At 37.8% G+C, this 25,809-nt stretch overlaps 1 protein-coding gene across 1 annotated transcript in view; it reads left to right on the top strand.

Annotated features, from left to right (window-relative positions):
- Positions 1 to 25,809, top strand: part of SLC5A12 (solute carrier family 5 member 12) — a 51,607-nt gene that overhangs the window by 21,388 nt on the left and 4,410 nt on the right. The window contains exons 7-11 of the mRNA XM_043908275.1: positions 1,449 to 1,578; positions 2,462 to 2,550; positions 7,451 to 7,563; positions 12,809 to 12,876; positions 23,856 to 23,942. Coding sequence (XP_043764210.1) covers positions 1,449 to 1,578; positions 2,462 to 2,550; positions 7,451 to 7,563; positions 12,809 to 12,876; positions 23,856 to 23,942 — 487 coding nt within the window. The remainder of the gene's footprint in view (positions 1 to 1,448; positions 1,579 to 2,461; positions 2,551 to 7,450; positions 7,564 to 12,808; positions 12,877 to 23,855; positions 23,943 to 25,809) is intronic.

The raw sequence follows: 25,809 nt of genomic DNA, 5'->3' as shown, positions 1-25,809 counted from the left end.
ACCAAATAGCCATAGGATACTACAAATGCACTCAAACTGAAGTTAAGCAGAATTTTGTAGAATTTAAAAGAATAAAAAAGAATTGCTCCAAAGAAATAGGGAAAATGACTTTAGGTTTTTCATACTTTATATTGCCTTTTAAAAAAACTGAACTTTAAATTTCATCTGATTTAATCCCTAAAGTGAATATTGCCAAAATGTGTCTACTTCTACATTTATCTCATCATCCCTCTGGGGGGGAAAAGATGTTAAAACATAAGTTGGCTTTTTGACAGTTTCATGAATTGAGAGAGGGGAAATTATTTGAAGTTATATAATATGAGTGATTGATACATGAAATTTCACCCAAGGAATTAGACCTGACCCCATATTTGAGGCTTCGCAGAAAACCTCTCAATTTCAGAAGCTTTACAGAAAAACTCTCGAATTCAAAAACCCATATAAAATCTACCTCGTTCAAACTTCATAATCAGTCTAAAAATGTAACGTTCCCAAATAAAAATGAAAAAATACAAAATGTAATGATTTTTTAAAATTGCAATATAATCTACATAATATTATGGGGCTTCCTCGGTGGATCAGTGGGAAAAAATCTGCCTGCAATGCAGGAGCCACAGGAGATGCAGATTCAATCCATGGGTTGGGAAGATTATCTGGAAGAGGACATGGCAACCCACTCCAGTGTTCTTGCCTGGAGAATCCCATGGACAGAGGAGCCTGGTGGGCTACAGTCCATAGGGTTTCAAAGAGTCAAACACGACTAAAGTGACTTAGGATGGACATAATATTATATTCATTTAAGGTGTGTAACATAGTGACTTGATATCAGAATATATAGATTTCTAAAGGCTATAGAATTTTATTTTATAGCAAAAAGGCCCTCCAAATTTTGTCTTGATTCTTTGGTAATGACTTTGTTGACTTAGAAAAATGCACAATGTGACAGATGCAAGTTAAATTTTATCTGGGGCAAAAAATGAGAACTGAAGCCCAGAAGATAGCACTTCAGATAGCTCTGAGAAACTGCTCCAAAGAGGCAGAGGGAAGGGTCAGTACATTTGTGATTTTGGTGAAGAAAGAATACATGCAGTCAAGCACATGTTTTTCCAGAAGGTTTCTAACTAGTCTTGTGAAGGTTTTGCTAGTCACTAGGAACAGTCATCACCATGAAGAGTTTTAATGCTTTTCTAGATACAAGGAGATATAAAAATTGAGCTCATAAAATTAGCTCCTTAATATATCTAACTATCTGAAGACCTGCCCTGCCAGTTTTTTCCTGAACACAGAGCGCCTCATTTCTGCTCTCCAACCTAAACTCCTTTCAGGGAGTGTTGAAAATCAGCAGCTGCAGCAGCTCATGATTTAATGCCATGGCAAGTGCCAAATTGTCGTCGACAACCTCATCACATTATAGCATGACATAGAGTCTACCATGTGTTCTTTTCTAGAGCCTTGTACTTCAACTTGCTGGGTCTCTGGATCATTCTGCTATGTGCGGTCTTTTCTGGTTTAACCATGTACTCTCACTTCAAAGACTGTGATCCTTGGACTTCCGGCATCATCTCAGCACCAGACCAGGTATGTGCTCCCTTGGGGCCAGCTGAAATGAGCATGTTTCTGGCCATCACTAGATAATGTTGAGCCTTTTTCTTTTTCCACCTGCACCTCTAGCTATTTCCCAAACCCCACGATTTGATTTCTATCCTCTCCTCTTGGATGATATTGTCACAGACCAGGATCTATAGTCTTCACTCTCTCCTCCTACATGTTAAACTGTCCCACTGTGTCTTGTGGGAGCTCCTCTCCCACAAATCTGGCTCCAGAGTAGAACCATAATACCTAGATTCCCTGAAGACCTGTTTTAAGCACTTGTTTTTACAGCTTGGTTTCTATCATTAAGGTAAACAGGCAAGAAAATGGCACACATTGAAAACATTAAAAAATATTAAACATTTCTGAACATTCTAAAGTTCATACAATGGGTTTTCCTAATATGACTGTCCCCTTCCTACCCCTTCTCCTACCCTACAGCTGGACCTCAGGTCCATGGAAATTGGATGGATCATAACTTCATTTGCTGGCATTTAAAAACCAAAGTCAATGAAAACTCCTTTATTATTACTTTCTTTTTTTCCCCACCTCCTTTTGCTAAAAAGCTACAATACATGCTCAGATGCTTAGTCTTGCCCAACTATTTATGACCCCATGGACTGTCACCCACCAGTCTCCTCTGTCCATGGGATTCTCGCAGCAAAAATCGTACATGACTGGAGTGATGTACTATTTTCTCCTCCAGAGGACCTTCCCACCCCAGGGATGGAACTTGTGTCTGTTACATCTCCTGCATTGGCAGGCAGGTTCTTTACCACTAGCGCCACACAGGAAGCCCCCAAAGTCCCACATTTCAAACATTGCTGATGAGACCACTCACCTGTCCCATCTCGTCTTGCCTCTTCTTCAGCTGATGCCATACTTCGTCATGGAGTTATTTTCCACGATGCCTGGACTTCCAGGACTGTTTGTGGCTTGTGCCTTCAGCGGAACTTTGAGGTTAGTGTATTGATAACACGTGTCAATAGTGTTCTGATAATGAGGATGGCAATAACAAAGCAACAAGGATGACAAGAGTATTAGTGGTACTCACCACCAGAATTACTGAGTCCTCACTGTGTATCAGCTGCCTGCTGAATGCTTTATATGTATCTGCTCATTAGTTGTCATACATTATATGAGATGGAAAATACTCATTATCTTCAGCTGACAGATAAGGAAACTGAGATTCAGCAAGGTAGATAACTTACCCATGGTAAGAGAGTAAACTGCAGATGTGGTATGTAAACCTAGGCCTGCCCTTGCACTAGATCTCTCTGTTTATTTTCTCAGCTTCTTCTGGAGCTCACTGCCCCCATGGTTTCACATCACTTGCCCACAAGGCAGCTCTGTTTGCTGGCATTTCTCATTCAACTGCAGTATATTCTTCCAGATCTCTGCTTTGCAATCCATTCTCTACATCTTCAATAACACACTCAGGTAGCTAAGAACATCCATTTCCAAAATGTAGACATTATTCTAAATTCAAAATTATTCACACGTTTACTCTGACAGATATGTTAAAAGGCTCATACTATGCCAGGCACAGCTGGTGACCGTGGGAATGCTGCAGACAAGATTGGCTTAAATGTTGCCCTTAAATAGAGTTTGCATTCTAGTAAACACGGGAGATGGACAATATATAACTAAACAACAATAACAAAAAACAGATATCGTTTGATGATGACAAATAGTATAAAGGAAATGACAGAGTGAAAGCTAGAGAGAGGTTAGGTTTGGGAGCTCTGTTTCTGAGAGGGTCTTTAGTGAACTTCTATTTAAGTGTATGGCATTTGCGTTGAGATCTAAAGGGTGTGAAGATCACAAACAGGAATTTTTGCAGGCAGCGAGGAGGGCAAATACCAAAGCCCCAAGGACATAATCTGCATGAAACAGTTCAGGATCAATGAGAAGAGCTGAAGCTTAAGGAATGAAGAGGAGAGCAAATGAGGAGAAATTGGAAGAGGCGAGCAAGCATCAGATCAGGGAAGTTTTTATGAAAGACTGAAGAGCTTTCACTGCATATTAAATAGGAAGGCATTGGAAGATTTGAAGCAGAAAGTTTGAGTGAGTGATGTCATACAACTGAAGACTCAGTCTTCTTTGTGAGGGGAAGGGGCTGTCACCAAAGAAGGAGTGGTGGGAGCAAGTGACTATAAAGGAGACTTTTGCTTTAATCCAGGTGAGACGTGACCGTCATATAGAGAATGATGGGGGCGAGTGTTGAGAGCAATAGACTAAAACAATAAGACAGTGTCACTGTTGTAGATTCCACATATAAGTGATACCATATGGTATTTGTCTTTGTCTGACTTAATTCATTTAGTATAATACAAATTGCCTTGAGCAGAAGTGGGGTTGTCTATCTTTCCATCCTTCACTGGCCATTTGGATTTCTTTTTCTGTAAAATGCCAGTTCATGTTCCCTGTTATTTGTTTTTTCTTTTGAGTTTATATACATATATATATGGGAAAAACTTATTAATATATATCTCATTTTCTCCAATTTCTCCTATGTATATTTGCTTTATTAATATTTTTGAGTATATGGAGCTGCTATATCATATTAATTTTTTACATTATGATTTCTAGGTTTATATCATTCTTATGAAGGCTTCTCCATTCCATGCTTACAAATAATCATCCAGACATCATTCTAGTATACTTATTGTCTTATTAAATGTTAAAATTATTAAATCATCTAGACTATACATGGGGTATATAAAGAAAAGAAGTGGAGTTCCTGACTTATTTATCTGCTAAGATAGTAGCAAGTTGTCCCCTTATTTTTAGTGAAAAGTCATCTTTTCATCACTGACTTGAATGCTACTTTTATTACATCCTACCTTCTTTAATGTTTTTGGAACTTTTCCTGGATTTTCTGTTTTAGTCCTTTGATCTATTTGTGTACAGCTATGATGATACTAATAATTCTAATGACTAAGCTTTAAAGAGTGGTTTTAAATATGTTAGCTTAGTATATAGTATTTATTCATTACTTTTACAGAATTCCCCTCGATATCAGGTTTTTTTTCTAAATATTTTTAGTCCATTCTATAGAACTTAAATGTACTCAAATCATAATATTTGCAAATACTTTTGAGTTCTTCTTTCCTAATAGCTATACTTCTATGTTCACTCTTATATAATTATGCTTTGAGAACAATGATAAGAAAATTGAGGGATTACAGAAATCTTTGTTTTGTTATACACTTTAAAGGGAACGGTTCCTGGATATTACCAGTAAATATGATACCAGGTTTTGGTTTGAATGATATTATTTATTTACATTTAATATATTTATATAAAACTAATAAAATCATAAATAATAACAGTAATACATATATTTATTCTACTTTTAGGAAATATTTTTATCAGGGAGATATATGGGCTTGTGATTACTATTGGCACTTTTGAGATGACTATTGTTTTCTTTTCTAGCTTTTGACATATCAATATTAGAATGCTGATGTATTTCCAAAATAGCAATATCTCTGAATTCACATAATGATTTTAGCTTGCTTATGGTGTAATTTTAATTTAGTGTTTTGCTGGATTATTTTTGCTACTATACTTCGTAGGATTTTGCATCAGTAGTACAAATGATATTGTTCTGTGGTGTTAGTATCGGTATCTTAGGGAAACTAACGAAGAAACAATGAACAGTAGAGGATCAAACACAAATAGGGATGACACATTAACTTTCATTTGGTCCCTCGCTACAGAACTTGATTTATTTATTCAATTTTCCTAAAGCTGACTCCATAATGGATGAATATAGCTGTCAACAGATTGATTCTCTCTTAAAAGAATGGTTGATTCTTTCGATCTCAAATCCAAAAATTCCAAGAGAGAGATACACTGGACAGTACATATTATAGAGATTTCTTTTGCTATAAGGTTAAGGAGGATGTTGGGTTAGAGAACGGGGAAGACAAGGGAAGGGGTAGAATAAAGAGATGGTGGTTTAGTGATAGGAAAGAAAAAAAGATTTTCCGATCTTATACCAGTTTTAGAATCTGAGAAACTGACATATGGATAACATATCTGACTGCAAAAGCAGTCCAGCAGAGGTTCTGCAAATCTGATCCTTCTGGGGAAAATCGGCTTTTTGTTGCCTCCCTCCCAGTGGATTCAAGGGTAGAAAATAAACCCTAAAGCTTAAAGCTTTCAAATGATGGATTTTGAGCCATACATGTAGGGAGCATGGAGGCTTATTTTATTTGATCCTCTCCTTTCTTTATTTGACTTGCATGGAGATACAGGTAGAAGAGTCTTCCAGGGGACATACACAGTGCCTTGATTCTCAGGAAAAGGAGAAAGCTACCCTGACGTACTGGGAATTTCAATTTCTAGAAACGGGTCACAGACAGTTTCTACTAACTGTATCTGTCATTAGGGAAAGAACTTCTAAATTTTGCACTAGATGGACCTGGGACCATTCCAACTGGAGTAAACTACAGCTAATAAATTAATAACAATACTATTATCTTGCATTACAGAAAAAAGGCGAAGTTTGAATTTTCTTCCATGCTGTTGCCATAGCTATAGCTTGTCTTCAAATGAGCATTGGAGGATAACAAAACAATTAGCTATGAATAGCAATGGAAAACTTACAAACTTACAAACAGCTGGCCGAGCTTTGTTCATTTGCTTGTTTCTTTTCCAGAACTTTTGTTTGTGCTTGTGATTTTGCATAACATGAATTTAATAAATACATCCATCCTACTAGCTAAAATATTCCTGGCCTGGATAAGAAATTTAATAAGTTTTCATGCTGTTCTACAAAGGAAACTCCAATTTTTTGGTTTTTCTGTCCATTAAGCAAATTTGGGGCTGTAAGACTGAACTCTGGAAAGTCAGAGAGAGAATACCAGAGCTTTTATGTGCGTTTGATCTTTGCCTACTTCCTAGTATTTTCTTTGTCTCTTTCGTCCTTATTAATTACATGCTAGTCACACTGATGCTTCCTGCTGTTGGATGAAACAAGTTTTCCATCTGCAGGCATTTATTTAAAATTTTTTCTTTGTTCTAAAACAAAGAAATTTCTGAATTTGTCCTATTCTGAACTTGCAAGGGTCCTTTCAGTATCTATCTTAACTACCACTGTCATGGAATCCTCCAGGCAAGAGTACTGGGGTGGGTTGCCATTCCCTTCTTCAGGGGATCTTCCCAACCTAGGGATCAAACCTTGGTCTCCCGCATTGCAGGCAGACACTTCACCATCTGAGCCACCGGGGAAGGCCTTCCTTAGAGAAGAATCTTAACTTCATTTCGGTTTAGGTCTTGGCAAGATATGCTTTCTTAACTCTTTGTTATTTTTCTTCATAACAGTGTAGTCAGTTGAATAATTGGTTGTTAAATATCTATGTCACAACTAAAGTGTGAGCTCTATGTCTTTCTGGTTCACCACTGTATGCCTAGTACTCAGAATGAACAGATGTATAAATGGTATGAATGAAAGAATGAATAAATGAATGGCATATTGTAGTGATTCCTAAATTAGGATAGTCACTACTTCCTGCCTCAAGTTTAGCCTACACACACACACACACACACACACACACACACAACCTCTCTGCTACTGCATGCTAGCTCATTTAAGGTCTAGGGAAATCAGTGGGAGTTAGAGCAAGAAAGCTTAGCTTCTCCACTGGAATTAGAGGAAGGAAGCAAAGAGCATTAAACACAGAAGCAGCTTTGGAGAGTGAGGCCCTGTAGTTCCCCTGGAGACCCAGAATAAGGACACACGTCTATCTAGTTTGTCTAGAGTCTTGCCTTGTCTATTTACCCTGGATGCCAGGGCAGGCTGGTCAGCTTTATTTAGTTTGGGCTATGTTCTGCTTTTGTCTCCCTGTAGCACCGTGGCTGCCAGCATCAATGCCTTAGCAACAGTGACCTTTGAGGATTTTGTCAAGAGCTGTTTTCCTCGTCTCTCTGACAAGCTGAGCACCTGGATCAGTAAAGGCTTATGTAGGTACAGCCGGTGGATCTTCTATTCCATATCATGAAATGTATATGTGGTACGTGTCAAAATCCTGCACGCTCTATTCAGCGCGTGCTGACAGGCAAAAGTGCACATGGAGATACATGAGTAATCTCACATATAAATTCTTTTTTAAATTGGGGTATAGTTGCTTTATAATATTGTGTTAGTTTCTGTTGCACAACAAAGTGAATCACTATATATGTACATATATCCTGTCCCTCTTGGACTTCCCATCCACCCCCAGCCCATCATCCCACCCATTTAGGTCACCGTGGAGCGCTGAGCTGAGCTCCCTGTGCTATCCAGGAGGTTCCCACTAGCTCTCTATTTCACACATAGTAGTGTATATATGGGCTTCCCAGCTGGAGCAGTGGTGAGGTATCTGCCTGTCAATGCAGGGAAAAAAGAGATGCAGTTTGATCCCTGGGTCAAGAAGATCCCCTAAAATAGGAAATGGCAACCCACTCCAGTGTTCTTGCCTGGAACATTCCATGGACAGAGGATCCTGATGGGCTACAGTCCATGGGATTGAAAAGAGTCAGACAAGACTAAGTGACCAAACAGCATATATATGTCAATCCCAATCTCCCAAGTCATCCAACCCTTCCATTCCCATTCCACCCACCACCCACCCACCATCTAAGACTGAACTAGGAGCAAATAGAAAATATAAACAGATCAATCACAAGCAATAAAATTGAAACTATGATTAAAAATCTTACAACTTACAAAAGTCCAGGACCAGATGACTCCACAGGTGAGTTCTATCAAACATTTAGAGAAAAGATAACACCCATCCTTCTCAAACTGTCCCAAACAATCACAGAGAAAGGAGCACTCCCAGGTTTTTTTTTACGAGGCCAAGATCACCCTAATACCAAAACCAGACAATGATATCACAAAAAAGAAAGTTGCAGACCAATAAAACTGATGAACATAGATGCAAAAATTCTCAATAAACGCTAGCAAACAGAATCACATGCAAATTCTTACACTTCCAAAGACCCCAGGAAACCAGGAGGGTACCAAGAAAGAAAGACTGGCTAGCTTAGCTTTCACCAATCTTATATTTGACATTCTCCTGTGTTCATCCTACACCCTAGATTCATCACATCAACACCTCTTGATTATGCCATATATTGATCCTATTTGTTCCTCCAAAGACAAAGACGTTTAGCTCACTGTGGCCAGTCAGCTTGTCTAATAAAGTCAAATTGTTTTCTAAAGAATCCTTTATTACCAAACTCCTAGTAACCTTACCTCAAAAGATAATTGCTCTTTGCTTAATTGTATAATTGCATTTTATATTTATAATCACTATAGCACTTATATTGAATTATAGTTTTACAAAATTTACTTCTTTTTAAGTATAAACAAATTATACACCTACTTACTATAGGAAATGTAGGTAATTTGGGAAAGTATATGTGCTTTTAGAATAAAGTTATGTATAATTTTGTTCCTGGTTATTTTTTTCCTAGTATGCTATACTGAGCATCTTCCTGTGCCATTTAATGTATTCTTTGAGAACATGATTTTGAGTAATTGCTTAATGTTTTACAAAATGACTCATTTTTATGCTGTTAGTTTGAAGTTTTTTTTTTTTTTTTTCATTTTTTGGTAACACTGTGATGAAATCCATATGCATAATTTTTTATTGTATCGTTAATTTTTTTCCTTAGTCAGGAACTCCAAAAGAAAATTACCAGGTTGAATAAAATGCTATAGCTTTTTGTTTCCATTTGTTTTATAAAGCACATATCTGGCTGTTGGCACAACCCTTGTTTATTCTGAAAATTTTAATTGATTTTCTAGTAAGTATGGTTATTACCTTCAAATATTGATGATTTTATGGTATCCTCATTATTAAATGTTTCTCTAATCTGTGGTTTGTGTTCTCCATATTCTTCACTATTTCTCTTATTTTCATAATTTTTTCCTCTCCTTCTGTGTACTTGAAGGGCTCAGATTTTTTCTCAATGTTATTGTAAGTCTTCCACAAAATAAATTTCTTAATAATAGTGATTTGAATTCTGCTATAGTATTTTGTTCCTCACATTTTACTATTAAAAATGCAATCACACAGAAAAGTTTAAAGACATTTATCATGGTCTCCTGTATATACACCACCAAGATTCTCCATTAATGTTTTATTGAACTTGATTTTTCACACATCCATCTAACTCTCTATCCATCTATTAATCCATCATATATTTGATATATTTAAAAGTAAATCCAGACATCAGTACACTTACCTCTAATTATGTTAGCATATTATTAACTAGAATTCAGTAACTGTTTAAAGTTTAAGTGTAAAATTTATCCACAATGATGTGGAGAAATGTTAAGTAAGCATTTGCTGAGTTTTGAAAAATGTGTATACCTGTGTGACTCAGCCACTAAAGATATAAATCATTACCATCACCCTCGAAAGTTCTCTCTTGGTTATTCTGGTCAATTCCTACTCCCACTTCCTTCCAGAGGCAGCCACTACTCTGATATTTTTCATCATAGATTAGTTTTAACTCTTCTAGAATTTTAGGTAAATAAAATCACACGGTACACATTTGTTTTTGTAAGACTCATTTCACTCAGCATAATATGTTTGAGATACATTCATATTGTTTTGTGTATCAGTATTTCATCCCTTTTTATGGCTGAGTAGTATGACATTGTATAGATACACTACTGTTTTTTTTGTTTGTTTGTTTTAACTTATATTGATGGACCTGGATTATTTCAGCCTGAAGTTCTTATGATATAGCTGCTATGGATATTCTTGTACAAGTCTTTTGTGAACATGTTTTCATTTCTTTTAGTAAACACCAAGGAGTAGAAGTGCTTGGTCAACTGCCATAGTTTTCAATTTCCTTGTAGTCCTTGCTTATCACACCTGGATTCATCCTCACCTAAACTATAGGTGTTTACCCTATCTTGCTGTTTTTTTCTTGCCATTTGTTTTCTCTTGACCTGCACTTTTCACTTCATTGAGTCCACATGTTTTTGCATAGTATTGAAATTACCAAACAGTTTCTAAATACTTTTTATGGTTCTTAAGGTAAATTATTTCCAGAAAACATACTCTGTACTTGAGCTTTTAATTTAATATATTCATTTTTTTCTTTGGTGACATTTGGCATGGATCCTATCTTTCTTTTTTCTTTTCATTTATGCTTGAACAAGAGATTGGTGCTAACCAATGTTTGTTAACTGGGTAATTGAATTGCTTTTTTTTTTTTTTTTACTATCTTGCATAATGTGTTACATACAGCTAACAGCGGGTGGATGAGCATCACTTCTTATGCAATTCCCAATTTCTAGCAGATATTCAGGAACATGCTGGGTAGAAGTTTCTGTTATGCCCACGGTTTATTGTCTGATCCTCCAAGCTGTTGTAACACTGGGGAAATCCATAGGATTTGCTGAAACTGTGGTGCTTTCTCTCTCTCGAACATTTGCTGCTTTGTCTGTGGATCCATACACTCTAGGTCCCCATGGAACACCACCAACTTTCCCTAAGCCCCTTGCCTTGAAAGTTGCTCTTGAATGTGATTTGGTGGATGTATAAAGATTTTGGGGAGAGGGAGACTGAATCACTTCTCTAGTGAGCACAAAAAAGTAGAAACTTTGGATTGAGGGGTGGTTTCCTAGAATCCCATTTGAAACAGATAACTCAAGATATCTTCTTGGCTCAGCAAGAAGATAATTAATAGTTGAGAAAATATGTCTTTTTAAATTTTCTTCAGGCAGGTGAAGTTCTCCTTATTCATGAAGTTATTCAGAATTAGGGCAAACATTTATTTCTGATGTCTAATCTATCACCTTTAAAAATAATGGGAGCAATTTTATAATTCTGAAAGGTGTTCATTGGTCAAACTTGGTTTTATTGTTATTGTGTGAAAGTGAAAGTGAAGTCGCTCAGTCGTGTCTGACTCTTTGTGACCCCATGGACTATAGACTACCAGGCTTCTCCATCCATTGGATTCTCCAGGCAAGAATACTGGAGTGGGTTGCCATTTTCATTGTTATTGTATAGGTTTCCTTATTTTTCCATGTTTTATTGAGAAATTGGAAAATACAGCTTTAAAGTTGCTACTCTGATTTCATCTTAAAAGTGAATTTGTGATAATAAATATTATGGATATCACATACTAAATCTGATATAATAATAATAATAATAACAAGCATATAGTAATTGCTATATAACAGGTACTCTTGGATACATTAATTTAGGTGTGGTCCCTTCCTAGAATGTGAGACCTTTGGGGGAAGTGGCATTTATAGCATTGGCATTTAGTAAGTGTTTGACATACTCAGTGAAATTAATGGTAAAATTGGGAACTGAGCCAAATATTTACCTGAGAGAGAATTTCAAATAGAATGAGAAAAATCATTTTCTCTATTTATGTCACTGTGTCTCTGTCTATATTTATCTCCAACTCCTTGTCTCTTACCCTTTCTCATTTAATCTATGGGTTTTAATGGGAATTGAATAGTTTTAAGGTGGTTTTTAAACAAAGATGTATGAAAACAATTGTTTTTTAAAATATGTCTTAGAAGAAGATATCATCTTTAAAAGACCAAGATATGCTGATTCATCCAGTAAGACCCTATGATGCTAGAGGTATACTGTGTAAGATGCTTCAGAGCGTGGTACCCTGATGGCCCTTATGGTGCTCCAACATAGCCATGTAAACAAAGCAATCCTTATGCAATATCCTGAGAGCCATAAGGAGGTTATGAGTAAAGCAAGAAAAGACCAGAAAAAATTTCCAGATTTGTAAAATTTGTGAGGTAAAGGGTATAGATATTTAGCCATTTTAGAGATGAAAAACTACACATATCCCAGAGAGGTTAGTAATTTCTTCAGCTGATTATAGGTAAGTGGTTGAAATGGACTTAGTTCTCACAAATTTAGCCTGGATTAGTCTGTAGACCAGTGATCTTTCTGCATCTTCATGTTGCTTCAACATGACAGTATTCTTCTTAAATCCTGGAGAGAAGACTCTGCAAGGCTGGATTCCAGCTCATTCTGCCTGACTGAGGAAAGCATGTGTTGGGGGAGAAAGTCTGTTCAGTGCCCTTCTTGGGGCTTGTGATAGCTACGTGGAGTAGACAGTCCTTCCTGAGACCCCTTCCAACAGGGCCTGCATGAGAGATGACCCTGAGTAGGAGCTCAAGGAATCCCTCAAAGCAGGTTGGATGATAGTCATGATTTTCTTTCTTCAGGTCTCTTATTTGGCGTGATATGTACCTCCACAGCTGTGGCTGCATCCCTCATGGGTAGTGTCATACAGGTAATGACAGATCTGAGAATTTATTACCCTTGAATAAAACTAGGATAATCATACTAGTAAAATCAATGATTAAAATGGACATTTATAGAATTCTTATTATGGTCTAGCTGCAGTCTCAAATGTATTACCTCATTTGATTTTCATCACTTCCCGAAGATGTAGTATGAGTAACGTACTAATATCACAGGTGGAGAAACTAAGAAATAGAGAGGTGAAGAACTATCCCGAATTCATATAACTACAGCATGATAGATCTTGGAAATGAGCTCACCTCTACCTATTAACAATGCTGAACTACCTCCCAAACGTTCAACTCCCAGTTCAGCTTATGGCAGCACTAGAAAGTGCTAATAATCTGTTTCAACATTTATTTTATACATGATACAGAAAAAAATGAAAACATCCTTCTCAAGTTCTCCCAGCTAGTTAGTGGTTAAACCATGTTTATGACACAAGTCTTCTGAGCTCCCCTTTTTCCTTCCTCAAGTTGCCCAATTCACAAAACATCATCAGATAAGCAATGTTCATATTCTACATCAACCGTCTTAATCCTGTCACATCTTTGTATAATTTGAACATCCTGTATATTTTCTTGGCATGGTTTAGGTTTTCAATACGTGCTGCTTAAAAGTAGAAATGAGTGAGAGTGAGTGAATAGTCATCACTGACTTTTATAGGATGTGTTTTAGTTTCCAGAGCAGTGGATCTTGCTTGATCCTTCCAATGACTCTTTACATAGGTTCCATTATTTCCTTTTTGAAGTACAGGAAACTGAGTTGGGTAGTTTAGTACAGTAACAATCCAGTTGTCTTTATAAGAGAAGTTTTGGGACTGGAAACTTCCTGTCCTCTGTGCTAAGTATGAGCTTTATTTAATGACAGTTACTTGCTGATCTCTTTACAATTTTTGAGGACTTTGATATCTCCCCCTCCACACAGCAGAGCTGACCTTTTCATGAAGTTGTCTTTAGTGACCTCAACAGCATTTTTTAAGGTTTGCATGCTTAGTCGCTAAGTCATGTCTGACTCTTTGGGACCCTATGACTATAGCCCTCCAGGCTCCTCTGCCCATGGGGATTCTCCAGGCAAGAATACTGGAATGGGCTGCCATTTCCCTCTCCAGAGGATCTTCTTGACCCAGGGATCGAACCCAACGTCTCCTTTGTCTCCTGCAATGCAGGCAGATTCTTTACCCAGCGAATCGTCAGGGAAGCCCCCCTTTTTTTTTTTTTTCAGCAGATTTTTTTTTTTCCAGTGGGTTTTGTCATACATTGATATGAATCAGCCATGGATTTACATGTATTCCCAATCCCGATCCCCCCTCCCACCTCCCTCTCCACCCGATTCCTCTGGGTCTTCCCAGTGCACCAGGCCGGAGCACTTGTCTCATGCATCCCACCTGGGCTGGTGATCTGTTTCACCATAGATAGTATACATGCTGTTCTTTTGAAATATCCCACCCTCACATTCTCCCACAAAGTTCAAAAGTCTGTTCTGTATTTCTGTGTCTCTTTTTCTGTTTTGCATATAGGGTTATCGTTATCACCTTTCTAAATTCCATATATATGTGTTAGTATGCTGTAATGTTCTTTATCTTTCTGGCTTACTTCACTCTGTACAATGGGCTCCAGCTTCATCCATCTCATTAGGACTGGTTCAAATGAATTCTTTTTAATGGCTGAGTAATATTCCATGGTGTATATGTACCACAGCTTCCTTATCCATTCATCTGCTGATGGGCATCTAGGTTGCTTCCATGTCCTGGCTATTATAAACAGTGCTGCGATGAACATTGGGGTGCACGTGTCTCTTTCAGATCTGGTTTCCTCAGTGTGTATGCCCAGAAGTGGGATTGCTGGGTCATATGGCAGTTCTATTTCCAGTTTTTTAAGAAATCTCCACACTGTTTTCCATAGCGGCTGTACTAGTTTGCATTCCCACCAACAGTGTAAGAGGGTTCCCTTTTCTCCACACCCTCTCCAGCATTTATTGCTTGTAGACTTTTGGATAGCAGCCATCCTGACTGGCGTGTAATGGTACCTCATTGTGGTTTTGATTTGCATTTCTCTAATAATGAGTGATGTTGAGCATCTTTCCATGTGTTTGTTAGCCATCTGTATGTCTTCTTTGGAGAAATGTCTGTTTAGTTCTTTGGCCCATTTTTTGATTGGGTCATTTATTTTTCTGGAATTGAGCTGCAGGAGTTGCTTGTATATTTTTGAGATTAATCCTTTGTCCGTTTCTTCATTTGCTATTATTTTCTCCCAATCTGAGGGCTGTCTTTTCACCTTGCTTATAGTTTCCTTTGTAGTGCAAAAGCTTTTAAGTTTAATTAGGTCCCATTTGTTTAGTTTTGCTTTTATTTCCAATATTCTGGGAGGTGGGTCATAGAGGATCTTGCTGTGATTTATGTCGGAGAGTGTTTTGCCTATGTTCTCCTCTAGGAGTTTTATAGTTTCTGGTCTTACATTTAGATCTTTAATCCATTTTGAGTTTATTTTTGTGTATGGTGTTAGAAAGTGTTCTAGTTTCATTCTTTTACAAGTGGTTGACCAGTTTTCCCAGCACCACTTGTTAAAGAGGTTGTCTTTTTTCCATTGTATATCCTTGCCTCCTTTGTCAAAGATAAGGTGTCCATAGGTTCGTGGATTTATCTCTGGGCTTTCTATTCTGTTCCATTGATCTATATTTCTGTCTTTGTGCCAGTACCATACTGTCTTGATGACTGTGGCTTTGTAGTAGAGTCTGAAGTCAGGCAGGTTGATTCCTCCAGTTCCATTCTTCTTTCTCAAGATTATTTTGGCTATTCGAGGTTTTTTGTATTTCCATACAAATTGTGAAATTCTTTGGTCTAGTTCTGTGAAAAATACCGTTGGTAGCTTGATAGGGATTGCATTGAATCTATAGACTGCTTTGGGTAGAATAGCCATTTTGACAATATTGATTCTTCCAATCCATGAACACGGTATGTTTCTCCATCTGTTTGTGTCCTCTTTGATTTCTTTCATCAGTGTTTTATAGTTTTCTATGTATAGGTCCTTTGTTTCTTTAGGTAGATATACTCCTAAGTATTTTATTCTTTTTGTTGCAATGGTGAATGGTATTGTTTCCTTAATTTCTCTTTCTGTTTTTTCATTGTTAGTATATAGGAATGCAAGGGATTTCTGTGTGTTAATTTTATATCCTGCAACTTTACTATATTCATTGATTAGCTCTAGTAATTTTCTGGTAGAGTCTTTAGGGTTTTCTATATAGAGGATCATGTCATCTGCAAACAGTGAGAGTTTTACTTCTTCTTTTCCTATCTGGATTCCTTTTACTTCTTTTTCTGCTCTGATTGCTGTGGCCAGAACTTCCAACACTATGTTGAATAGTAGTGGTGAGAGTGGGCACCCTTGTCTTGTTCCTGATTTCAGGGGAAATGCCTTCAATTTTTCACCATTGAGGGTGATGCTTGCTGTGGGTTTGTCATATATAGCTTTTATTATGTTGAGGTATGTTCCTTCTATTCCTGCTTTCTGGAGAGTTTTAATCATAAATGAGTGTTGAATTTTGTCAAAGGCTTTCTCTGCATCTATTGAGATAATCATATGGTTTTTATCTTTCAATTTGTTAATGTGGTGTATTACATTGATTGATTTGCGGATATTAAAGAATCCTTGCATTCCTGGGATAAAGCCCACTTGGTCGTGGTGTATGATTTTTTTAATATGTTGTTGGATTCTGTTTGCTAGAATTTTGTTAAGGATTTTTGCATCTATGTTCATCAGTGATATTGGCCTGTAGTTTTCTTTTTTTGTGGCATCTTTGTCTGGTTTTGGAATTAGGGTGATGGTGGCCTCATAGAATGAGTTTGGAAGCTTACCTTCATCTGCAATTTTCTGGAAGAGTTTGAGTAAGATAGGTGTTAGCTCCTCTCTAAATTTTTGGTAGAATTCAGCTGTGAAGCCATCTGGTCCTGGGCTTTTGTTTGCTGGAAGATTTTTGATGACAGTTTCGATTTCCTTGCTTGTGATGGGTCTGTTAAGATCTTCTATTTCTTCCTGGTTCAGTTTTGGAAAGTTATACTTTTCTAAGAATTTGTCCATTTCATCCAAATTGTCCATTTTATTGGCATAGAGCTGCTGGTAGTAGTCTCTTATGATCCTTTGTATTTCAGCGTTGTCTGTTGTGATCTCTCCATTTTCATTTCTAATTTTGTTAATTTGGTTTTTCTCTCTTTGTTTCTTAATGAGTCTTGCTAATGGTTTGTCAATTTTGTTTATTTTTTCAAAAAACCAGCTTTTAGCTTTGTTGATTTTTGCTATGGTCTCTTTAGTTTCTTTTGCATTTATTTCTGCCCTGATTTTTAAGATTTCTTTCCTTCTGCTAACTCTGGGGTTCTTCATTTCTTCCTTCTCTAATTGCTTTAGGTGTAGAGTTAGGTTATTTATTTGGTTTTTTTCTTGTTTCTTGATGTAAGCCTGTAATGCTATGAACCTTCCCCTTAGCACTGCTTTTACAGTGTCCCACAGGTTTTGGGTTGTTGTGTTTTCATTTTCATTCATTTCTATACATATTTTGATTTCTTTTTTGATTTCTTCTATGATTTGTTGGTTATTCAGAAGCGTGTTATTTAGCCTCCATATGTTTGAATTTTTAATAATTTTTTTCCTGTAATTGAGATCTAATCTTACTGCACTGTGGTCAGAAAAGATGACTGGAATGATTTCAATTTTTTTGAATTTTCCAAGACCAGATTTATGGCCCAGGATGTGATCTATTCTGGAGAATGTTCCGTGTGCACTTGAGAAAAAGGTGAAGTTGATTGTTTTGGGGTGAAATGTCCTATAGATATCAATTAGGTCTAGCTGGTCCATTGTGTCATTTAAGGTTTGTGTTTCCTTGTTAGTTTTCTGTTTAGTTGATCTATCCATAGTTGTGTGTGGGGTATTAAAGTCTCCCACTATTATTGTGTTACTATTAATTTCCTCTTTCATACTCGTTAGCGTTTGCCATACATATTGCGGTGCTCCTATGTTGGGTGCATATATATTTATAATTGTTATATCTTCTTCTTTGATTGATCCTTTGATCATTATGTAGTGTCCTTCTTTGTCTCTTTTCACATCCTTTATTTGAAAGTCTATTTTATCTGATATGAGTATTGCGACTCCTGCTTTCTTTTGGTCTCCGTTTGCATGAAATATTTTTTTCCAGCCCTTCACTTTTAGTCTGTATGTGTCTCTTGTTTTGAGGTGGGTCTCTTGTAGACAGCATATATAGGGGTCTTGTTTTTGTATCCATTCAGCCAATCTTTGTCTTTTGGTTGGGGCATTCAACCCATTTACATTTAGGGTAATTATTGATAGGTGTGGTCCCGTTGCCATTTACTTTGTTGTTTTGGGTTCACGTTTATACAACCTTTCTGTATTTCCTGTCTAGAGAAGATCCTTTAGCATTTGTTGAAGAGCTGGTTTGGTGGTGCTGAATTCTCTCAGCTTTTGCTTATCTGTAAAGCTTTTGAATTCTCCTTCATATCTGAATGAGATCCTTGCTGGATACAGTAATCTAGGTTGTAGGTTATTCTCTTTCATTACTTTCAGTATGTCCTGCCATTCCCTTCTGGCCTGGAGGGTTTCTATTGATAGATCAGCTGTTATCCTTATGGGAATCCCTTTGTGTGTTATTTGTTGTTTTTCCCTTGCTGCTTTTAATATTTGTTCTTTGTGTTTGATCTTTGTTAATTTGATTAATATGTGTCTTGGGGTGTTTCGCCTTGGGTTTATCCTGTTTGGGACTCTCTGGGTTTCTTGGATTTGGGTGGCTATTTCCTTCCCCATTTTAGGGAAGTTTTCAGCTATTATCTCCTCGAGTATTTTCTCATGGCCTTTCTTTTTGTCTTCTTCTTCTGGAACTCCTATGATTCGAATGTTGGGGCGTTTCACAGTGTCCCAGAGGTCCCTGAGGTTGTCCTCATTTCTTTTGATCCTTTTTTCTTTTTTCCTCTCTGCTTCATTTATTTCCACCATTTTATCTTCTACCTCACTTATCCTATCTTCTGCCTCCATTATTCTACTCTTGGTTCCCTCCAAAGTGTTTTTGATCTCATTCATTGCATTATTCATTTTTAATTGACTCTTTTTTATTTCTTCTAGGTCTTTATTAAACAGTTCTTGAATCTTTTCAATCTTTGTTTCCAGGCTATTTGTCTGTAACTCCATTTTGTTTTCAAGATTTTGGATCATTTTTATTATCATTATTCTAAATTCTTTTTCAGGTAGATTCCCTATCTCCTCCTCTTTTGTTTGACTTGGTGGGCATTTTTCATGTTCCTTTACCTGTTGGGTATTTCTTTGCCTTTTCATCTTGTTTAGATTGCTGTATCTGGAGTGGGCTTTCTGTATTCTGGAGGTCTGTGGTTCCTTTTTATTGTGGAGGATTAACCCAGTGGGTGGGGTTAGACGATTGGCTTGTCAAGATTTCCTGGTTAGGGGAGCTTGCGTCAGTGTTCTGGTGCGTGGAACTTGATTTCTTCTCTTTGGAGAGTAATGGAGTGCCCAGTAATGAGTTTTGAGATGGGTCTATGTGTTAGGTGTGTCCTTGGGCAGCCTGTATGTTGATGTTCAGGGCTATGTTCCTGCGTTGCTGGAGAATTTGCGTGGTATGTCTTGCTCTAAAACTTATTGGCTCTTGGGTGGTGGTTGGTTTCAGTGTAGGTATGGAGGCTTTTGGACGGTCACTTATTACTTAAAGTTCCATGTAGTCAGGAGTTTTCTGGTGTTCTCAGGTTTTGGGCTTAAGTCTCCTGCCTCTGGATTTCAGTTTTATTCTTCCTGTAGTCTCAGGACTTCTCCAACTATACAGCCCTCCTTTCGAAGACAATGGGCTGCTTTTCTGGGCGCCTGATGACCTCAGCTAGCGATCCGAAGTTGTTTTGCGAAGTTTGCTCTGCGTTCAGTTATTCTTTTGATGAATTTGTAGGAGAGAAAGTGGTCTCCCCGTCCTACTCCTCCGCCATCTTGGCTCCTCCCCTCAGGGAAGCCCCTTTTTAAGGTTTATTTCCCCCCATTTTCAAGTTACTTCTGCTGCTTTGTGCCCCTTTATCTTCTCCCCTTTATCCAATCATTATTCACTCTTTTTTCTTTCTATTTTTTATTGGAGTATAGTTGATTAACAACGTTGTTTTAAGGATGTATCACCATGCTCAATTTGGTGAGAATTTGAAACAATAAATTGTTTTCTTCCAGAGATATTTGCATGTTAAGCTTATTTGCCATTGAGGCATGAAAGGCTCCAGAATAGATAAGGGCTCCTGCAACACTGGTGTAACACGTCAAGCTTACCATGAAGAGGGAGCTGTGAGGGATGCTTATCCTTATTCAAATAAGTATGCTAGGCTTGCTTCCTTTCTTGATTGGTTAAAATGTGTGTCACAAAGTTCACACAGTTTAGGGGATGCCAGTGGGCAAGAAATGAACACACTGATGTTTCCTAGGAGAGAGATTTGTGTCTAAAATGCTCTCTTTGCTTCTCTGAAGACATCTGATTTGACAGGTGCAGAAAGACAACTATAATATACCATTTAATTTTCCAATGCATTACCCTTTCATAAAACTACAGCACACAGTACCATAGCAAAGGCTCTGGGAAAACCTAGTAAGCTGTTTCACTTAAAATACGTGACCACAGCATCATGTACAGGGAGAGAAGATAGGAGGAGGGGTAGGTAGCATCACTCAGTTTAGTTGCTCAGTCATGTCCAACTCTGCAATCCCATGGACTACAGCACACCAGGCTTTCCTATCCATCACCAACTCCTGGAGCTTACTCAAACTCATGTCCTTTGAGTTGATGATGCCATCCAACCATCGTCTCCTTCTCCTCCCACTTTCAATCTTTCCCAGCATCAGGGTCGTTTCAAATGAGTCAGTTCTTCGCAATAGGTGGCCAAAAATTGGAGTTTCAGCTTCAGATCAGTCATTTCAGTGTATATTCAGGACTGCTTTCCTTTAGGATGGACTGGTTGGATCTCCTTGCAGTCCAAGAGACTCTCAAGAGTCTTCTCCAACAACACAGTTCAAAAGCATCAATCCTTTGGTGCTCAGCTTTCTTTATAGTCCAACTCTCACATCCATACATGACTACTGGAAAAACCATAGCTTTGACTAGACAGACCTTTGTCAGCCACATCAGTAGAGTAACATCAGTGGAGATCTGGTAACTAATGCTCTGTGGAGTTCCCTCTGGGAAAAGCCAGTCTATCTATCTATTATGCTGCTGTCTTAATGACCATCAGCTACTGGGTTGGTCAAAAAGTTCATTCAGGATCTTACAGAAAATTAGAATGTACTTTCTGGCCAACTCAATAGTTCTGCTAAGGGCTGCGATGACCTCTGTTATTGTTGTTCAGTTGCTATGTCATATCTGACTGTTTGCAACCCTACGGACTGCAGCACTCCAGGCTTCCCATGCATACCACGATCTCTATACTCTAGATCTCTAAATCTTTTTCCCAATTTAAGAAAGTGCTTTCTTTGTTTTTTTTTTTGTGGGAGTGGGTGGTGATCTTTCTTTCTTTCGAAGTATAGAAAGAAGTACATTCTAGATTTCAAAACAGTCCAAGCATCAAATGACACACCTCAGGGATCAGAGAGTTCACTAACAGGGGAGGTAAGAAGGTAATAGTAAGATGATGATAATGGTGGATAATATTTTGGGGGTGATTGTCATGTGCTCCAGAGTGCCCAGATTCTATTTAGGAGTTTTCTTTTGGATTCCACATTGAATACTCTCAAACAGGCACACACACAAAAATCCCAGGAAGCAGGTATTAGAAGCAGGTATTTTGATCCCCACTTGTCATCTGAGAAGGCTAGGACACCATGAGGCAACCCCAGTTCTGAAACATATTTCTTTAGCTGCAATCCTCTCTTTGCAGCAGGGGCTTAAATGGGATTTGGCTATTGGGGTAGGGGCTATTAAATGAGCTCTGTCTTCCTTCAATTAAACATGCTTAATGACAAAAAGAAAGACAAGAAATTGAAGTTGGTTTTGTATATTACAGAAATACATATTTTTAAAATCCAGAAACTCTTTGATTTATTTCTCTTTTATCACATGAAAACTTTCCCCTTACCCAGAGCATATTGACTAAGGACTTCATAAGAGATTGTTCATTATTTTTCTCCTATGGGGAAAATAAACATTTATCCTAATTTACTGATTCTCCCATATAATAGCTAGTAAGTTAGCTTCCAAATTCAGCAACCACAGCAACTAGAAATTAATGCTATCAATCAGTAGAGAAAATGTGAAGACTATTAAGTATTGACTTTGGGGAAGAATATTTACTGTAATCTTATCTGTCTCCATCTTGCCAAAGATCTATCTGTGGCATTGATTTCTCTAAAAATTATCCTGGAAAAGCAATCATAACAGTGCATTGTAGCTCATTTTTCTGGACAAAAGAATTTATATTATAGCTGGAGTGGACTTGAAGTCCCCTTGGTCCCATTTATATTTTATTTTTTAAAGAAAGAAGACTATCTGAAATAAATCTGAATTAATAACTGAAGTTTCACCAGATCATATTTACATGTGGCAAAGTCAAAATGAGAATCTAAATATTCTCTTAGTGATGGACTCTTTCAAAGAACTTTTTCCCCTTAAATAGAAAAAGGAGACTATGATGGTTGTCCATGCTCTTGTCTTTTTTCAGGTGGGACTTGCTTTTAGAAGAGAAAATGTGGGTTTTAGAACCAAACAAAACTGACTTCAGACTCTTAAATCTCACCTCTGCAACATTCTAACTGAAAGTATACCTTGAATATACTTTATTTCAGTCCGAATTTCTCATCTGTAAAATCCAGTTAGTGCTACCAACTAAGCAGGGTAATTGTGGGCATGAAATGAGATCATTTGTTTAGAGTGCCAAGGTAGTTCATCTCTATTGTCTGACACATAAGACATGGAGCTGGTGCCTGACGAACAGAAAAGATGGATAAAATGTTTAGAGCATTCTTATCACAGTCCCTTGATCTAAGAGTCCTGCAGTTGTATGGATAGAACTAAGGTTGCATTGCAGAGTAGCTTTGTGTGTGTGTGTGTGTGTGTGTGTGTGTGTGCATGTGCATGCACATACTTAAGTACATGCTCCCTTTCAGGTTTATCAGTGCCTGTGTATGTTCAAGACTTTCGCAAGGCTATGGCAAAAGACTATATAGGTTGATAGCAAACTAGTTTAATTAAAACCCTTTGCCAATTCAATGGGTTCAATAACTTAAAGGCTAAGAGAGATGGAAATGCATTTGCCAAACTCCCTGTATATCCAAAGGAGACAGACCCATAACAATGGGATATAGGATATTGAGTATCCAATGGCCTCCCCACCAAGTTCCAAATTAATGCTGCAACATCTTTGAGGTATTCTGGTGAGATAGTAAGAGTGGGTTAATAATTATTGTCAAAATAATAGAGTTGTTCAAACTAAATTAAAACAACTGGATCAACTACATAAGATAGGCAACCAAGTTATAGATGTATTTATTAAATATATTATTAAAAAACTTTCTTTTTAAAACTTGTGTTATAATTCCCTTACCATGTTGTGTTAGCTTCTGCTGTACAGTGAAGCAAATCAGTCACATGTCCCACTTGGACCTATCTCTCACCCCCCTACAAAAGCATTTTGACAAGATAGAAAATATAAACAAGTCAATAATTTCCAGCTTGTGGGAATACTTACCCTACTAAATCCAAATTGTCTGTGTTCATACACACACACGAGTATGTTTATAGATATTTTTGTTTTTTTTACATAATGCTTATCAATGAGCCCAGAAGGAAGAAATGATTTTGAGAAAGCACATGATTAATAAGTGACACGGTCAAGACTAGGACTGCAATTCATCCCATGTCCAAGAAAGGGAGTTGGTCCTGGGTGGGCCACAGATTCTGGGGAATATAGTATTTGTTGATCTGATCTGCTTTGCTCCACAGGCTGCCCTCAGCATCCACGGCATGTGTGGGGGGCCGATGCTGGGCTTGTTCTCTCTGGGAATCGTGTTCCCTTTTGTGAACTGGAAGGTAAGTCTCCCACACCCCTCTGCACACTTCCAGCTGAGACTGGGCCCGGCCACTCTCTCCTCTCTCAGTCCTCCTTAGAAAGGTCATTTGTCTTTGCCAGAAAAAATGAGGGCTTCTTTCCACAGTAGATCTAAATAGAGCCCCAGCCCTCCAATCTCTGACTTCAGTGAATCTGTATTAAGAGCAGAAAACAAAGTAACAGCCAGCCATGAAATACCATATGTTACGGCATCAATGTTAACTCTTCAGGGTTTAAGTTGTCTTCTCTAAACTAAGAGCCCACAAAACAAAATATAAAACAGATACTAAGATCAGAAATAGTTTAGTTAAAACCCAACTTTGAAAACTTTAAAAGTGTAAATTTTCTTTTCTATATTTAGTTACCCAAAATTATAAGTAACTTAGTTAAGCTAATTAACTAATTGAAGAAGGAGAGAGGAGACCAGCCTGCATATTTCAATAGCTGGACATTCTTGGTTTTGACGAGCTAATGTGTGCACATGAGTGCTAAGTCACTTCAGTGGTGTCCGGCTCTTTGTGACATTATGGACTCTAGCCTGCCAGGCTCCTATGTCCATGGGATTCTCCAGGAAAGAATACCAGAGTGGGTTTCCATGCCCTCTTCCAGGGAATCTTCCCAACCCAGGGATAAAACCCACATCTCTTATGCCTCCTGCATTGCCGGGTAGTTTCTTCTTTACCACTTAGCACCACCGGGGAAGCCCCGATACAAGCTAATGGTATGTCCTTAAGTAAATATTGGTTGAATGACTGTGTAGTAAAAATAAATCAAAAGGAACACCTATTTGGAAATATAATACAATGCTCAGTTATTGCAAATACTTTTCTGATCATTAATTTATAGCATCTGGTGGCGCTAGTGGTAAAGAATTCGCCTGCCAATGCAAGAGACGCAAGAGATGTGTGTTCAGTCTATGGGTCTAGAAGATCACTGGAGGAGGAAATGGCAACCCACCCCAGTATTCTTGCCAAGAAGATACTACAGACAGAGGAGCCTGTTAGGCTACAGTCCACAGTGTTGCAAAGAGTCAGACATGACTGAGCAAACATGTGCAGCGTAGCCCAAGGGCCCTAGCAGTCAAGTCATACTCATTGCTTTAATTTCCCCAAACAATAACAAAGAGAACATTCTGGTGCTGTAACTGAGGAGCCATTTTTATGAATAAATAAGAGAAACCGACAAGTTGTTTTCTATCACAGAGAAAGCTCAGCTATCTGGCAGAGACCAGCAAGATTCAGTTTTAGTTTTTGGTGGTCCTGATCTCTGCTGGATTATTCTGTTTCCTTGGAAGGAGAGAGTGACTCACTGGCTTTTAACTTTGTATCAAGAAGTATGACCCTTAAGTGACACAACTAACATTTAGACTCAAATCAAAAACTCTAAACTTGGGAGTCCAAGGATGTGACCAGCATCACCTGGGAAGAGATATGGGAATAAAAATTTCTATATCACAGCCTATAATGGCTGTCAGTGAAAAATGACCCCAATGTCTCCATTATCTGAGGTTTTCCTGAATTTCTGAAACTTTTCTTCTGGGAACTGAGGTTCAACAATCTTATCACTATTTTTTAGTGATAAGAGGGAGAAGCCAAAAGGAGAAAAACAATCCTGCCAAAATTTACATACAATGACCACAATAAAATCCTCCAATGTCTTCATTTAAGGAACAATGTATTCCTAAATAAAGCTCATCATGGGAGTTTGAAGGCAGGCAGTGTGCTGTTTTGAGCACAAGTGGCCAGGATTGGGGGTAGAAAGCCAGAATCTCTGAGACAGAAGGCTTTTCAATCTCATTATTCTTTCAATGGCTTTGATCTTTTAATGGTCAGATCTCTCATTAACTTT

The sequence above is a fragment of the Cervus elaphus genome, chromosome 1, assembly GCF_910594005.1.
Source record: "Cervus elaphus chromosome 1, mCerEla1.1, whole genome shotgun sequence".
NCBI classification, from domain to species: Eukaryota; Metazoa; Chordata; class Mammalia; order Artiodactyla; family Cervidae; genus Cervus; species Cervus elaphus.
This window is presented reverse-complemented; position numbering and strand designations above follow the sequence as displayed.